Below are 16356 nucleotides of genomic sequence, written 5' to 3'. Positions count from 1 at the left end.
AGAAGTACCAGTTCATCCTTATTATTTATATAATCTTTTCATGTGTGTTTATAAAGCAGTAGAAATTTCCTAGCTCCTTGCTACAGTGTGGTGGACATTGAAGAACCCCCTTGAACTTCTCTACTGTCTGTCTCCTAGGGGCCCAGAAGACACCTGCTTTGAGTTTGGTGTCTTTCCTGCCATCCTGAGCTTCCCGCTGGATTACCCATTAAGTCCCCCCAAGATGAGATTTACCTGCGAGATGTTCCATCCCAACAGTAAGTGCTGTGGGCGTGGTTTCGAGCGGGAGGCGGGGGTCGTGCGCAGGTCAGCTGCTGCCGGTGATGCGGCGCATGGAAGGTGTTACCTGAGTGTTGAACTGCAGCACTTAGTCATGGTTATGTTGACATCAGTTGAAAGAGAGCGTAACGTCGACGAGGGAAAAGGCGGACCTGACGCCGCACGCCGTCTGACCTGTCTGCTCCTTCTTCGGGCGGGTCGCACAGAGGCACGAGCGCGGGTGTGTGCAGAGGGTGACGCCAGCCCCGGCCCGTTGTGGTTTCCGACAGTGGGGACCAGTCAGAGCAGTCTGGGTTTCAACAACAGAGAGCTGATCGCTAAGCTGCACTAGACCATATGTTAGGGTACTATATAGGTATTTTAGATGATCTAGAGTAATATTTAGTAATATAGAAAGATAGTCCTGTGTTGAATGAGAAGAGCAGGTTATGTTTAAACACGCTTGTTATAATTTTTTTGAAAAAAAATTCACGTGTAAATGTATATAACCGGAAATGCAGCACAGAAATGTTGGAAGTGATTCTCTTTCAGTAATAGGATCTTTTTTTCTTTTGTAAATCTTTTTTTCTAAAATAAACATGTATTTTAAAGAGGGGGAAATTATATCATCGAATAAATTTACTGGACGTAAGTTGGAAAAGTGTCTAGTAGTAGGAATTGGAATTCCTGAATGGCTGTGGTTTTTATTTCTTCCTTTTACAAGAGGGGATTATAGATATGAGAATTAGTAAGAAAATATGTTATATCTTTAATCATATTTAGGATAATGTTCCTTTTTAAAAATTTTTTGAAAAGATTTTACTTAATTATTTGGCAGATAGAGAGAGAACAAACAGGGGGAGCAGAGGGAGAGGGATCATGAGTTGGGGGGAGGAGCAGAGGGAGAGGGAGAAGCATGTTCCCCGTTGAGCAGGTAGCCCAATGCGGAACTCGATCCCAGGACCCTGGGATCATGACCTGAGCTGAAGGCAGATACCCAACCGACTGAGCCACCCAGGCACCCCTAGGAATGTTCCTTTTTATAAATGATGATTGCTACTAAAATCATGATCTTAATAGTTGTGGAGAAGGAAAGCAAGTAAGTTACACTGTTCTGTAGAAATGAAATATTTTCTTATTCGAATTGGATTCTTTTCCTCCGCTTTTCTGCATATAAAATAGCTCGAGGCTAATTTAATCCATGAGAGCATTTACAGAACTTTCTGAGCCTTTGACACCCCTTGGCTTACAAATGAAGCCACCTCGCAGTTCTCCCCTCGCTTGCACCTGCCTGAGTACCGCCACGTGGGGGAGGCTTGCCCAGACCCCCCCCGCCCCCGCCCCCACTCCCACCGAGAAGGGTCTCAGGATTGCCCCTGTTGGACTTGGATGGGTGCCCATCATATCGCTGTCGACTTTGGCATGGGTTTAGGATTTTGTCATGCCGAGTTTGAAAATGTTATGGTGGATAGAGTTGATTGAAGAAGTCAACAATTTCAGATCGATTGGCTGTAATATGCAGCTACAAAGAGGATTGTGGGCAATTACGAAATAATGAGGTTGTGTCGGAGATGAACACATTCCTCAGAAGAGCTCCTGTGACGTCGTGTCAGAGAGTGATGTGGCCGCAAACTGATGACTCGATCATGGACCAGAATCGTCTGATGTCCGGATAATCAATACAAGTAGCTTTTAAGTTTGTCCTTAGTGTGTGGATGTGTGTGATTTTTATTTTGTAAAAACTACTTTTGAGAACTACTTAGTAGGTTTACCAGTATCATAAAAATCGGTCAGCTCATAAATACTTTAAAAGAATAACTCAGCACATTTGCTGAGACTTGCTGGCATACAGGGGTGAACAGATAGTAAAAGGCAGGGCCCTGACCATCAAGAGCTCCCCTTCTGAGGGCAGGGGTAGACATGGATGGAAGAATACGGATAAATGTAAAGTCACACCGGGAGGCCCGGGAGGGTGCCCTGTGGAGGCGGTGGCCGAGCCCGCCGTCTGCCGCAAGAGCAGTAGGGGTATCCGGGGATCTGTGAGAGGCCGGGAGGCACTAGCATATGCTGAGGCCCTGTGTGGGGGGTGAAGGGGCCAGACCAGTTCGGGTCGGTCAGTAAGAAGGATTTTGATGTTTGTGCAACGTGGTCTTTGAAGGGTAGAGGACAGATTGCAGGGCTGGGACATCAGCGTGGAGGCTGGGGGAAAGAGAGGCCAGCAGCGTGGAACCAAGACAAGGGAGGGATGGGGGCTGGGAGGGATTAGAGGGAGGCTTGGGGCGGGAAACTGAGGCACCCCATGAGAGAGGAGGGGGCGGGGTCACAGCTGCTTCTCTGTGTTTCGGGGTATGCCCTGTCACCATGTGGGGGTGCCACCAGAGTCGGAAACCTCATGGCAGACGGATTGTCCAGAGCTGTGGGTGTCCAGGTCCCATGTAGGGTGCTACAGATGGGCATACTGACGTCTGTGACAGATTCGCACATGCTTTCCTTCTGCGAGAAGTTGCACAGGTTCTGGGTGGCCAGAGAGCAGAGACCCTGGGGTGGGGGTGGTCAGGGGAACAAGGAACGAGGTACCAGAGGGAGGCCCTTAGAGCCACTCAGGATTCTCAGTGGTCAGGGGGTTCTGAGCTCACGAGCAAAGGGGAATTACCTAAATTTATTCTGAATTGTCTTGTTTCTATTATTATAACTTACTGGCCTTACAGTTTTGTAGTCGAGTCTATCCTGAGTATACACTGAACCACCTGAGAATCTCCCACGTGTAAAAGAGAGAAGTGACAGACGCCTGCAGTGTCCTCGATAGGACTGGTCACACACTATGAATAGAAATGCATCTTTCTTTACCCAGATCGCAGGCATCTGGTTCCTGAGTCTGCGTGGCGGGGGTGGCTTAGGATGGACACACCTGATCTCCAGAGGCACAGATGACCATTGGTCTCTGTTCGAGTGAGTCCCCAGGGAAGTCAGGGCACCATCTTCCTTCTTGATGTCTCAGTAATCCCAGTGGCCTTCATCCTGGCGCTGTGGATATAGATTTTCATAGTCCAGTTCCAGGATTTCATGGTGGAATTAAGAAAATCTCAGAAATCAGCTCTGAAAATTATTGTGAGTAATCCTGGTTACAAGAGCTACTTTGCTGAAATATTTCACTGCCAGGTAACCAATCTTTCATTTATTTAGTGCTTTTAGGTATAGCAGTAAAAAAAAAAAAAAAAAAAAAAAAATCCCTGTGAAGGTGGAGCCATCCGGGTGCCTGGGACCCTGGGACCGGACAGACGGGCCTAGAGCCCAGTCAGTGAGTGAGGGGCCCACCTGGCCATGTGGACCTGAGCCTGGCGCTTGGCACCTCGGGCTCTGCTCCAGCCGTGCAAACAGCTGGCTTTCTGTGTACCGCTTACCCCCTTCCCGCGGTGGGGCCCGGCTCAGTGTGGTGTCCCCTGGACCCATTCTCTCGGCTTACCTGCCGTGTTCTGACCCCTGCAGTCTACCCTGATGGCCGAGTCTGCATTTCCATCCTTCACGCTCCGGGCGACGACCCCATGGGCTATGAGAGCAGCGCCGAGAGGTGGAGCCCTGTGCAGAGCGTGGAGAAGATCCTGCTCTCGGTGGTGAGCATGCTGGCAGGTAATGGCCCGTGGCCGCCCTGGCCCTGGTGGAGGGAGCCAGACCGCACGGGGCTGCTTCTCTATCCTCATACGGTCTTTTCTTTATAAGTCATTTCTGTTTGTGGTTGATTTGCATATGCTGTTTTCTGCTTTTTCATTGAATTATTTGTATACGATTTTCCAAGTGTAAGCAGACTTTTCATAATTATGTGTTTTAAAGATGACTCTGGGTTGTGTATATTGTATGTTGACCAGAATGAGCCATACTCTAGTCCTCAGGCATTGCGTCCATGGAGTGTGTGTTTATTGGGGCACCTGCTGTGTCGCAGATGCTGGTCCTGGGGTGTCAAGCTTAGTGTGTCCTAGACCCCAACTTTAAGGCCTGCTTTCTGTGGGGACTTTCCAGATCCACCTGTGGTTGCCAGTCACTGGTACGTCCTGATGGAGAGACCCACCGGGCTGTTGGGATGAGTTTAGAATGTGTAGGAGGTAGCGAGGTAAGGGGGTGGCAGAGGTGTTTGGGCTGAGGCCTCTGGCTCTCCTGGGGGCACTGCCAGCACTAGTTATGGCTCGAGCTGGGGGCAGGGGAGCCCGAGCCTCCCGGGGATGTTAGGCCATGCAGCCGTGCCTTAGCAGGACCGTCCTTGGCGGCAGCGTGCCTGTTGGGCAGGTGTCATGGTGGCCTGGGAGAAAAGGACGTCCAGCAGGCCAGGGATGGCTTCGGGGCCACGAGGACGGGTGCATTTGGGAGACTGCGGCTCGCTGATGTGCACGGTGACTCCTGTGTTTCTGACCTCGGTGCTGGGGTAGAGGGCTGCTGTCTCTGGGGGCAGGAATCCAGAGGGGCCAGGTTGGGAGAAGAGTCTGGTGCAGGAGTGTCTATCCTTGGTGGCTTCTCAGCCGAGGCCAGGTGTGGAAGTGAGGCTGTGAGTTCATGTCCGGATAAGACGGTGGGTGAGGGGCAGGACAAAGGGGATGAGAAAGGGCACGAGGAAGGAGAGGGGTCCTCAAGGAGACGTAGGGAGGAATGATCTAGATGACCAGGAAGGAAAGAAATGGAGGAGAGTTGGAGGAGGGTGGAAAGTGCTGTGGGAGGCCCGGAAGGGGAGGCCTACTGGGCCCTCGGGTACCGAGAAGGCAAGGATGTCCGTGCGTGCGTGTGCCTGAGGGCAGAGGCGCTCACCTCTTCGTCACATGCTGGGGGAGCGCATCAGGTTCGAGAGGTGGTAGGTTGGCTGTCTTCAGATGTCAGCTGTAAATTGTACCATGACAAACAGTTTTGCTATAAATTGTTTTCTTAAAGGGTTTTATTTATTTATTTATCTTTAAAGATTTATTTATTTTAGAGAGTGAGGAGAGGCAGAGGGAGAGAGAGTCCCAAGTTGACTCTTAAAAGGTTTTAATGTAGGGGTGCCTGGGTGGCTCAGTCGGTTGAGCATCCGACTCCTAATCTCATCTCAGGTCTTTTTTTTTTTTAAAGATTTTATTTATTTATGTGACAGACAGCCAGCGAGAGAGGGAACACAGCAGGGGGAGTGGGAGAGGAAGAAGCAGGCTCCCAGCGGAGGAGCCCGATGTGGGACTCGATCCCGATCCCGGAACGCCAGGATCACGCCCTGAGCCGAAGGCAGACACTTAACGACTGCGCTACCCAGGCGCCCTGTCATCTCGGGTCTTGATCTCAGGGTTGTGAGTTCGAGCCGGGATTGGGCTCCACTCTGGGTGTGGAGTTTGCTTTAAAAAAAAAAAAAAAAAGAAGAAGGTTTTAATGTGTTCCTTACAAACTGCTCTCAAAGTACGTGCCCTCTGTTTTTCCAGCTCTGTCTCCCCCCCCCCCCCCCGCCCCCCAAGCTCAGCTGCAGCCAGCCTCCCTGCTCGGCACCCTCCATCCTGGCCTGCTTTAAGAGGCTGCAGCCCTTAGTCCTCTGTGAGCCGTCTGGGCCTGGGGGTTTCTGCTGTCACAGGTGCTGGGTAGGGAGCAGGACTGGCTCTGTCCGTGCTCGTGTGCTCCCTGCAGTCGGGCCTGCTCAGGGGTCTGAGCACACACCCTCCTTGAGGCCTGCAGGACCCCCAGTCCGCTGCCTCCTGCTCTGCGGTTGCCCACTTTGTAGCACTGAGTTTGAAAGGATGCACGTGTGGATGCTTCTGGTCTGTAGGCGCGCTAGATGGTGTGCCCTCTGCACACCAGTGCCCTGCACTAGGCCTCACGCACCGACCTGCCAGGGAAGGGTTTGTTGAATAAATGGGAGGGCAGAAGTCATCTTGGTTGGAGGAGCAGAGACGTACGTGGTGGCCTTGAGGAAGCGAGGCTGGGGCATGAGGGAACGGCCAGGGTCCTGCTTGTGGCCGTGCTGGCCTCTTGGCTGCCTGTCCTGCTCTGACCCACCACTTCCCAGTGTTCTGGCTCCCTGCCCCGCAGGCCCCAGCTGCCTCTGTGTGTGTGTGTATCCTGATTGGTCTGGAGCACCTGCTGGCATCAGGTGTGCCCCGGAGCCAGACACTGACCTCACCTTGTCCTCTGGCAGGAGCTGGGTGGGCAGCTGGAGGGAGGAGTGGGGCCATAGGGGGAGCCAGTGGGTTGTCTGTAGCTCACTGTCCAGTGGGGGCCCATGGTTTCCAGAGCGAGGTAGAATGTCTTCAAGACACTTGGCAGGTAGGGATCATGAGCATGGGTCTTTGTGCCACATGTGCGTGACGTCCCTGACTTGACGCTGCCTCTCGGTCTGTCTCTCGGAGAGCTGACTTCCTTCCCTAGCGTTTCACAGACACCAGTGTCTCCTGTTTGTTTCTGGGACACAGCTCCGGAAAGAGGGTTTCAGGTGCAATGGAAGACCTCACAAGGCCCTTGCTTTCCAGGGGCCCTTTCACAGGGAGTGCATCTCCTTCTCTTTCAGAGCCCAACGATGAGAGTGGCGCTAACGTGGATGCTTCCAAAATGTGGCGGGATGACCGGGAGCAGTTCTGCAGGGTGGCCAGGCAGCTGGCGCAGAAGTCCCTAGGGCTCTGAGGCCCACCCTTGCACGCACGAGGACACGGCACTCAGTCGCGGCCGGGGTTTCTCTGCTGAAGGCGTAGTGACAGGGACACTCTGTGCTGGTACCAAAAAAGGCAAGCTTGCAGAACCACAGATCTGTTTTTTCCCCTATCTTTCCCGCTCCAAACAGGCTTCTCTTCTGAAATTATGATGTATGTAGGATAATGACAGCCGGATGCAGTTTTATGGTGTTCCTGGCAGGGCGGTTCAGGGAGATGGTGAGAGCTGTCCCCACCACCTCTCCCGGCCAGAGCGCCCACACACCACACCGCCAGCGGCTTCCCTCTGTCGCGGTCGGTGGGGGCGTGTGTATGCCACACTCCCGGGGGCCAGAACCAGTCATGCTCCTTCTGAAGAAACAGGGCCTCGCAGCCGGAGCAGAGGCTGGGTGGGACGGCTCTGTGGGCCCCAGGACAGGGACATAACTTTGTTTCTGTGCTTTGTAGTACTTCAGACGTGTTTCCTTATAATCTCGTTACATCTTTTTTGTTGTGTATTACAGACTATCATACTTAGAGATACTTTCAGGAAATAAATACTTTTTAAAAAATATGGATTAATGAGAAATGGGGTGTGTGAAAGAGAGGTTTACTGCTGGTTGTAAAGACTGACACTTTCTTCCGGTCATATTTAGCCAAGATTTATACTTGTGTCCTCGTTGACTTGCGCATCCCTAGGGCAGGAACACGTGGATCCAGCTAAACACTGGGAGCTCTGAGCTGCTGTGCGTGTGGCCGCAGCCGGAGCGTGAACCACTGAGACAGAGTTCACCCTCGTGAGTGCAGAGCGCACAGGCGTGCCTTATCCCTGACCTTGCGTGGCGACCGAGGCAGCGGGGGACGCAGGGCACTTAGTTGCAGTCTGTGGTTTTGCCGTAGTCCCGAAGCTCGCCAGCCTGGGTGGCTCGGCAGCACAGCACCAGGGTCTCCGTTGTCAGCAATAACAGATCTGTTGCACGCAGAATCTAGTATCTGGCCTGTTTCAGACAGGTTAAATTTAAGTAGGACTTTCTATTTTTGAAATGAGGGACCGTCTGTAAGACGTACAGGAGGCCCTACTCTCCACTGCCCTTTCCCTGTTTCGGACGCAGGAGTCCGTCTTGCTGAAAGCTGACGTGTACTTTCGTGGTGTTGACAAGTGTTGGTGGAAGGGGCTCCATCCATGCTGGACTTCTGTTAGGAAACCAGATTCTTTCTCTCTCAAGGGAACCATTTTGAAGTTGACATTCAGTACAAGAACTTGTGTTTGGAATGGCGTCCGGAAAGGAGAGGTGTCGTACCCGCATAGTATTTGCAGGCCTCTCCACCCAAAGGGAAGGAGTGGCTTGTGGGGGGATGTGGCGTGCGGGGTCCGCAGGGCTTCCATGAAATCTGGAGGAGGAAGAGAGGCAGTCTCTTTGCAAACAAAGTATTTTTATTCACTTGTATTTATTAAATGGAAACAAAGAATCTCATGTCCTTACTCTTTGGTGGAGTTTAATTACTATGTTAAAAATAAAGTTCTCTATTTTCCCCCTAGTCTGCGTTGTATTTTTCCTTGTTGAATCTTATGTAATGCTACAAGAACCCAAGGGCTGGTTGCACCAGGCGGCGGCGGAGGCCCCCTGGCGCGGTGTCTGCTTCAGAAAGCTGCTCTCCCCAGTCCTGTGCTCGGCCCGCGGCGCCCTCTCCCCGAGCGGCCCGTGCTGCCAGCCGCGCCTGTACCGTGGGCCGCGGGGGGGAAGCCGGCGCGACGTCGAGGCCACACGGTTCTGCAGACGCGGGAAGGCAGGCGACTCCACCAGACTTGGGAACCCGACTCTGATGCTGGCTCTTCGCCGGGAGCGTGAGGGGGCGCGCGTGCCTCTGTGGTGACCTGTGATTGGCGTGTTTCCGCTCCAGGTGCTTTTCCAGGAGCCGCCTCATGGGCGCTTTGAGGACCGGCCGTGCCCTGCACAGGTTGAGGAGTCGGGGCCCCGCCATCGGCCCCCCCCGCGGCACTCCCCCCCCCCCCCCCACCCCGGCACGGCCCAGCCCAGCCAGGCCCAATGAAGACCCTGGGTGCCTGCCGGGCACGGACCTCCACCTGCTCAGTTCCTGCGGTGACACGAGCCTGCTCGGGACCCGCAGTGCCCACCCGCACTTCCCCTCGGAGTTGCTCTGCACCCCCCCCCCCCCAGGGTGGGCCTGCCCCTCTCCCTCTCCCTCTGGCTCCTGCTTCACCTGCTTCTGAGGGTGGGGCCCTGGAGGTCATCACCACCTCCCCACTGGGCTTCCTGTCTGAACCAGGAGAGGCTGATGCCCCGGGCTGGGGAGGGGGGCAGGGTCAGCACCTCGACGTGGGCACCACGACGTGGGCAGGGCGGGTGGTGGCGCTGCTGGTGGAGGCTGTCCTGCCAACCTGAGGACATGGGATCACATGGTGGTCTTCTGCCCTTACTTTCCTTTTTGAGTCCGTTTATCACTTCACATTAGGCAGCTGTAGGTGAAAGGAGCCCATGTATGAGATAGAAGAGTGTAGAATGCATAGGTTGGCCTGGGAACGGGGTCTCATGGCCTGGGGAGGTGGGACTAGCCCTAGTCAATCCCCCCCCCCCCTCCCCTCAGTGGGCACACAGGTCACAGAAAGCCTGCTCTAGCTGCAGACGTGTGTGTCTGCAGAGCCCCAGCTTTTCTGTAGTTCTCAGCTTCTCAGCCTAGAGTCCCAGGCTGTCCTGGTGCCCGTCCTCTTAGGGGTGGCAGGAGGCTGCGCATCTCCATGGGAGCCCCACCAGGCCAGGGCATCAGGACCCTGCTGAGAAGGGAGCTCAGCACTTGGGGCTGGGGGGGGGTTCTGAGGGGCGCTGGGTGCCTGGCGAGGGTGGGCGTCATAGTTGGGAGACTGTGGGACTGCACTGCCCCTCTCCAGGCTGCTGCCGTCCTAGCTACTGACCTGTGCTTTTGCAGGCCTGTGTGCTCCCTGTCGGAGGTGCTGAACCCCTGCATGGAGTCAGCCTGGGGGCAGCTCCCGCTGGCCCCGGGTGTGGGGGCCGCTGCTCATCCGGAGCGGGGAGGCAGTGCTCCCAGAGCTGTGGGACCAGCCTGCCTTCCCCAGGCTGGGAGCAGGGCCCGTGGGCCTCAGAGGGGCTGCGGCCCGTTGGGTGGGGGTGGGTGGTGGGACGGGCTTGTCCGTGTGGGCAGCGGGAAAGGCCTGCCCCTCGGGGCCCCACGGCGAGCTGTGTGTGTGAGTGTGTGGATGGCAGCGACCTTGTGGGCCCGTCTTGGTCCCCGGCCTCCTGTGTGCTGCAGGGAAGCGGTGGCAACAGGTTCCTTTCATGTTGTGTGTGCGTGTGCATGTGGGCTCACCTTTCTGGCAGGGACCTGACGTTGGAACCCATTCAGGTGGAAACAGGAGACTGAGGGATTGTCTTGTGCTAATGGCTCTTTGAAATCCTGGGTAATGCGGTAAATGAGCTGGAACCACATTAAACAGTCGCAGCTTCAGGGCAGAGCCGGCTCGGGGGTTCTCAGGGGGTTCTCCCGCTGGGACCGGTTCCCGCCTGATGGAGCGGCTAAGTGGGGCACTTGGTGGCAGCGCCGTCCCTCCTGCCAGACCCCGGGCGCTACCCCGCCGAGCATGTCCCCCGTCTGCATTAAGATCCGCGTACTTACACACGTGCATGTGGCGCTTGAGTGTGCCCTCAGCATGCATGTCAGCACCATGCTTCCCCACGTGTGTGGACCCGTGCACCTGCACTCGTGTGTGCGTGCACCGCTCCTCCAGGGCTCTCAGCCCCTGTGGCTTTGGGGTCTGGCTGAGCAGTGGGCTCCTGACCCCGCCCCTCCACTTTGCAGGAAGCACAGTGCCTGCAGGGATGGTAGACACGGGGCCTAGGCAGAGCCCTGCGAGGTGCCTGCTCAGTGGGGAGCCCAGAGCAGCAGAGCCTGGCGGCCTGCCGTTGGAACATGTTGCTCTCCTGTGGTGGCAGCTGGGACACGTGTGGCAAGAATGCAACCCCTGAGACCAGTGTCCTTGGCATGTCCCTCAGGAACCTGCCCACGGAGACCGCAGGGCCCACTGGAGATGCCGTGGCTCCCGAGGGCCTGGGGAGCTGTGTTCCCGGCTACATGGTGGGGGCAGGGCTGAAGGGTGCTTGGGGGCTCTGTCTCTGCAGTTCACGGGCCGCCCCGCCTTGCCGCCACTGGCTGGGCGACCCTGCTGGTGACGAGGATCCTAACCCTCCGTCTGTGCCTGTCAGGCTTCAGCACCACTCTGGGTGGGGGGCTCGGCACACGGCGGCCCTCCCAAAGCTGGCGCCCACTGCCTCCCAGCCAGAGACCCTGGAATCCCCTCACCTTCCTGGAGGCTTCTGGCCACATGCTGGCAAAAACAATCCCCGTTTGGTGTGGTGGCCGGTCCAGCCCACATTTGTGGTGTCACTGGGGCTCTCAGCTCGGGCACCCCAGGCAGGATGGGGCCGGTGCGTATGCCGTTGACTCCAGTGGGCAGAGGTTGGGGCGCAGCTCCCGGCTCAGCCTCCTTAGGGCACAGGGCGGCCGCACGGCGGGGCAGGAGTGGGGCTGATGAGGGAGGGGCGGGTGGCCGTGAGGTGGGGCGGGCAGAGGCAGAGCTGCGCAGGACAGGTGGGCCCTGGGCCCAGGGGCTTCACACGCACACACTGCACCCTCACACGCTGCACACCCGTGCACCCACGCATGCACATCGAAGCCCTGTGTACTCACCTGCACACCACCCACACAGCACGTAGCCTGCCCACCTGTGCGCACACGCCCGCACACACGCATACGCTTACCCTGTCCGCCCACACCTGCATGCCTGGTTTGCAGAGCTGTGTGTGTCTGGTGTTGGGGCACAGTAGACACACACGGGATGCTGTCCCTGTGCTGCAGAGAGCATGGTGCCCCTGTCACAAGCCCCCTGACTGGCATGTCCCCTGGGGGTGGTTGGTGCTAAGGGGCTGCTGCACGGCGCTGACCAGGTGTTCTGTGACCCTGCTGCCTCTCAGGGACTGCTCAGGGCTGCCCAGGGCCGGGGGACAAGTGGAGAGGGGGCTGTGGGAAACAAAAGTTGCCCCCATGCAGCACCAGCCTCCCTGCTTCGCCCTACCCTCCTGAGAGCCGCTGGGGGCCTCCTCGCCCACCCCCCACCACGAGCCCCAAGGGGCTTCCCCGGGCAAGCACCTGCCACCCCGACTCCCGGTCGTTCCCAGGCGGCTGGTGCGATGCAGCAGCCCACCTGCCGGCCTCAGCGCCCGCCTCCAGGAGCACCCGCTTCCCCCGTGTCAGAGCGCGTCACACCTGTGGGGTGTCTGTATTCACACTGTCCTCGGATTTCTGGGGCGGTCCCGTTCGCCCTGGGAGCACGCTGTTCAGTTTGCTCGGCGCACAGACGGCGGGGACCTGACTTCGCCTTCTGCTGCCCTGGCACTGGCGTCAGAGCTGCGAGGGCCTCGGGAGTGTGGAGTCTTCCTCCTGTTCTCTTGTGGGATAGCCTGTTCCTTGGAAGTTTCGGAGAAGTAAGTTGTTTAAACCTCCCGGGTTTAAACGCTCGTCGGAGACAGACTTTGCTTTTGTTTAATTTATTTAACATTTAGAGCACCTATAGCCTTATATTTAAAGTGGATTTCCTATAAATAGCACATACTTGGGTCTTTCAAAAATCTTTTATCTTTATTATTACTTAAAAAAATTTTTTTTATCTTTTAAGTAATCTCTGTACCTACCGTGGGGCTCGGACTCATGACCCCAGGATCAGGAGTTGCCGCTCTCCGAGTGAGCCAGCCGGGCGTCCCAGTGTTTATTACTTTTTATCCAATCTGACAATCTCCAGCTTTTAATTAGTGTAATTATGTTTAATGTAATTATCGAGACGCTTGAATTTCGGTCTGCAGTTTTATTCTTTGCTTTCTGTCTGTCCCTTCTGGCATTTGTTACTTCGTTCTGGTTTTCCTGCCTTCCTTTGGACTATTGGAATAATTTTTGGTATTCCACTTAGTTTATCTGCTTTTTAAATATAATTGATTTGCATTAGTAGCAAATACGTTATATTTTATTGTGTGCGGTGCTCCTCTTCCAGGGCTTGCTTTGGGGGTTACTGTCTCCCTACCTGATCTTTCAGTCTTCTTGGAGTCCGTAAAGTAAACCTGGAGCCCCTAGAGCCGCGCAGGACCTGGTCCGCCCTTTGGATCTGTCACCCATGGTCCGTCCGCACACGCCTGGCCACCCCCGACCGTGTGCTGGCTTTTGCTTTCCGTGGTTAAAGAATCCGAGGAGCAAGAGAGTGTATCACACTTACTGAGATCGTCACGATTTCCATTTCCTTCATCGGTGCGTGGAGGCCGCTGCCGCGTGGGGTCGGCAGGGTCGCCACGCTCTGTTGACGGGCGCCTGCGCCATCAGGGCAAGCTGCCAGCACTTTGCCGTCTGAGCCCGTCCTCATTTTGCCGTTGTCCCTGAAGGTGTGTTCCCTCTGGAGTCCACGCCGCCCTCTCGCGACTTTGGTGCCGCCGCCCGCTGCCCGCGCCTGGCTGGTGTGGGACGAGACGCGCCCGCGGGTTCAGAGGGCTGCTCCCTTGCTGTAATCCGCCCCTGCTCTCCAACGCTCACAGGCCCTTGTCTTTGTCTCTGGTTTCTGGTCACGGCTTCCTCTGACTTTATCCTGCTTAGGCTCCACTGGACTTTGTCAGGATGTGCCAGATTTGGGGAATTTTCAGTCATTATTTCTTCAACGGTTTTTTTCCTGCACAGTTCTTTTCTCTCCATCTGGGACCCCGTGCTCGGATGCCAGGCCTCGCGGTGCGCACTTTCCCCCGGAAGCTGTCCTGATGTCCTTCAGGACGGACACTTTGTCCTGACGGTCCTCAGTCCACAGACACTCCTCTGCACTGTCTCCATTCAGCCGTCGAGCCGTCAGAGTAACATCTTTATTTCATGTGTTGGATTTTCCCTTGTTCTAGAATTAGGACTTCTTGATGCTTTCTGTTGCTCTGCTGAGAACTTCTGTTTCCAGTCTGCTCCGTGCGTGCCCCTCACCTTGTGGAGGGCGGCCAAAGTGTGGATTTTTACAGGTACCGTTTGTTAGGTGGGTTTCAGTTTATGTTGTGTTTGCTGACTGTGGTTCTGTGTGAGTTCTTGGGAGATTTTCTCCTTTAGAGCAGGGCATCGGCCCTCCTGGCTCGGACGGAAACCCCGGCCTGCCTCGGTGGGCGCTGGTTCCGAGGCCGGCGGGTGTCCAGGGCCTTTGCTCTTGGGAGCAGACACCGCTCGGGGTCGGAGTGGGCACCCGCATCACAGGCTCTCTGAGCTTTCTGAGCATCTGGGCCCACGCCGCTCCGTGTAGGGTGCACGGAACCTGCGGATCCCCTTCTCCAGCACCCCTCTTTGCTGTTCCCCACCAACCTCCAGCCCCAGGGCCTCCCACACCTTCCCGGCCAGAATCTGGAGTTCTCAGAGTCACAGCCTCTGTCTTGCCAGGCGGTCAGCTCTCTGGAGCTGCCCTCAGAGCCAAGCAGTGAACGAAACGAGAGAAGATAGCAGGTCCCTCGCAGGCCTGGGGCATTGGCAGCCTTTTCTCCGGCTTCCATTAGCCAGAGATACAGGTGCTCTCTGGGGTTTTGGGCGCCCACCCTGCTGTGGCTGCAGGGGGCAGCCCTGTGACAGGCGGCCTGGGGGCAGGGCTGGGCGGGAGCAGGAAGGAGAGGGTTCCCCACATTCCTTGGCACGCGGCAGACCTTTGCTTGGTCCTCTGGTTGGAAACAGGGTTTCTCCTGGGGAATTTGTTGCCCACGCTTGCCCACAGGCCCGCTGCTCAGCCAGCCACCAGACGGTGCAGGCAGAGTGGGCGGAAGACGGCCCCCCAGGAGTGGGTCTTCACTGAGCCGCACTCCGTCCTGGTCTGCCTGCCGAGTCCACAGGCACCCTCGTGTGTTCTGTGCCAAGTTTGAGTTGTCATCAGGGGAGAGAGGCCGTGGCAGCCCCGTCTTGGCGCCACCACAGCCCTGCTGGACATTTCTAGTGCCCATCCTCCCTCCATCTGAGCTGAGCCATAGCTGTGAGGCCAGTGGCACGCGTCCTCGAGTCAGGAGCACCCCAACGGGGTCCTCCACGTGCCCCGCTGCCGCCACCTCGCCTGCCTCTCTCTGGTGCCTTCGGTCTCAAACGTGCAGGATGCTCCTCCCTCCTCACCTCTGCTCCTGGTGCGCTGGCTCTCTTCTCACCGCAGGTGCAGTGAGACCCGGCCAGACCGTGGGGATGTCTGCTCCCACGTGGGCCGCGCACTCACTGCTTCGCACTCTCACTTCCCTCTGAGACCACCTTTCTGCTAGCGGCAGCCGCGCTCAGCACTCTCTTACTGGGAAGCATCTCGTCTCCTCCCCCGCGCGTATTTTTTCTGGGTGTACAATTCTGGGTGGACTTCATTTTCTTGCAGCCCGTTGAGGACATGCCTCCACTGTTTCCGAGGCCGGTGCTCAGGTGCGTTCCTGCTCCTGGATGCAAAGTGCTCTTTTCCTCTGTCCACCTTGAAGATTCTCTTCTCTTTGGTTTTTAGCAGTTTGTGATGTGCCCCCTTTTTTCTTTTTTTTAAATGCATGTTTGGAGGTTTGTTTTTTTGTTTTTTTTAAGATTTTATTTATTTGAGAGAGAGCACAAGCAGGAGGAGTGGCAGGCAGAGGGAGAAGCAGACTCCTCGTTGAGCAGGGAGCCTGCTGCGGAACTCGAACCCAGAACCCTGGGATCATGACCTGAGCCGAAGGCGGACGCATCACCGACGGAGCCGCCCAGGCGCCCAATTATGTGCCGCCTTTGTACCTGTTCTGATTGGGGTTTGAGAGCTGCTCAGATGCCAAGACTTGAAGTTGTCCATCAAACTGGGGAAACTTTGTTCACGATCTCAGTGTTTCTCTGCTCCTCGCACATCCTTCCACGCACCGGCAACACGAGGCTGCAGCGCTGAGGGTTCCCTGTGACCCCCGAGTCTGTGTGTCTGTCTTCCTCAGATTGGCTGACTTCTGTTCATCCGTTTGGAGGTCAGGCCCACAGTGAGTCTTCGTTTCGCGTATTCCAGGCCTGAGAAGTTCAGTCTCACCTGGTAGTTTCTCTCTGCTGAGGTTCCTCCTGCTCACGCAGCTGCTCCTACTTTCATTCTCGGCGGCTCCGGAGGACGCCGGCTGCAGTCTTCACGGCGCCTGTGTCCCCACACCATCTCAGGCGCACTCCCTAGCCACGTGTCCACTGAACTTTGCTGCTGCGATGGCGGGAGTCCAGGGTCTGCTCTCCCCCTGCCGCTGCTGATGGCGCGGTTATGCTTTGAAGGTCGGATCTGAGGCGTGTCCCAGGGTGTCCCAAGCTCTGCCGCTCCAGAACGCACCCTGGCACGTGCACCCCGTCCTCAGCCGTCGCCACTCGCACACAGCGCCCTCCCTCCACATCCCACTCTGACCTCCAGCCGCTGCGCTCTCCCTGGAGTCCAGCTCTGTGC

General features: G+C 56.3%; 1 protein-coding gene across 2 annotated transcripts in view; it reads left to right on the top strand.

Moving 5' to 3' along the window:
* Positions 1 to 8417, top strand: part of UBE2G2 (ubiquitin conjugating enzyme E2 G2) — a 37343-nt gene extending 28926 nt beyond the window's left edge. Inside the window, exons 4-6 of one of the 2 annotated variants that reach the window (XM_026492958.4) lie at positions 139 to 257; positions 3745 to 3885; positions 6761 to 8417. In XM_026492958.4, coding sequence (XP_026348743.1) covers positions 139 to 257; positions 3745 to 3885; positions 6761 to 6873 — 373 coding nt within the window. In that variant the 3' untranslated portion in view covers positions 6874 to 8417. The remainder of the gene's footprint in view (positions 1 to 138; positions 258 to 3744; positions 3886 to 6760) is intronic. The other variant, XM_026493044.4, reaches the window with a different exon arrangement.
* The last annotated feature ends 7939 nt before the right edge of the window (positions 8418 to 16356 follow it).

The sequence above is a fragment of the Ursus arctos genome, unplaced genomic scaffold (genome assembly GCF_023065955.2).
Source record: "Ursus arctos isolate Adak ecotype North America unplaced genomic scaffold, UrsArc2.0 scaffold_4, whole genome shotgun sequence".
Classification (NCBI taxonomy): domain Eukaryota; kingdom Metazoa; phylum Chordata; class Mammalia; order Carnivora; family Ursidae; genus Ursus; species Ursus arctos.
Note: the sequence above shows the minus strand (reverse complement) of the source record. Positions and strands in the feature narration are given on the sequence as shown.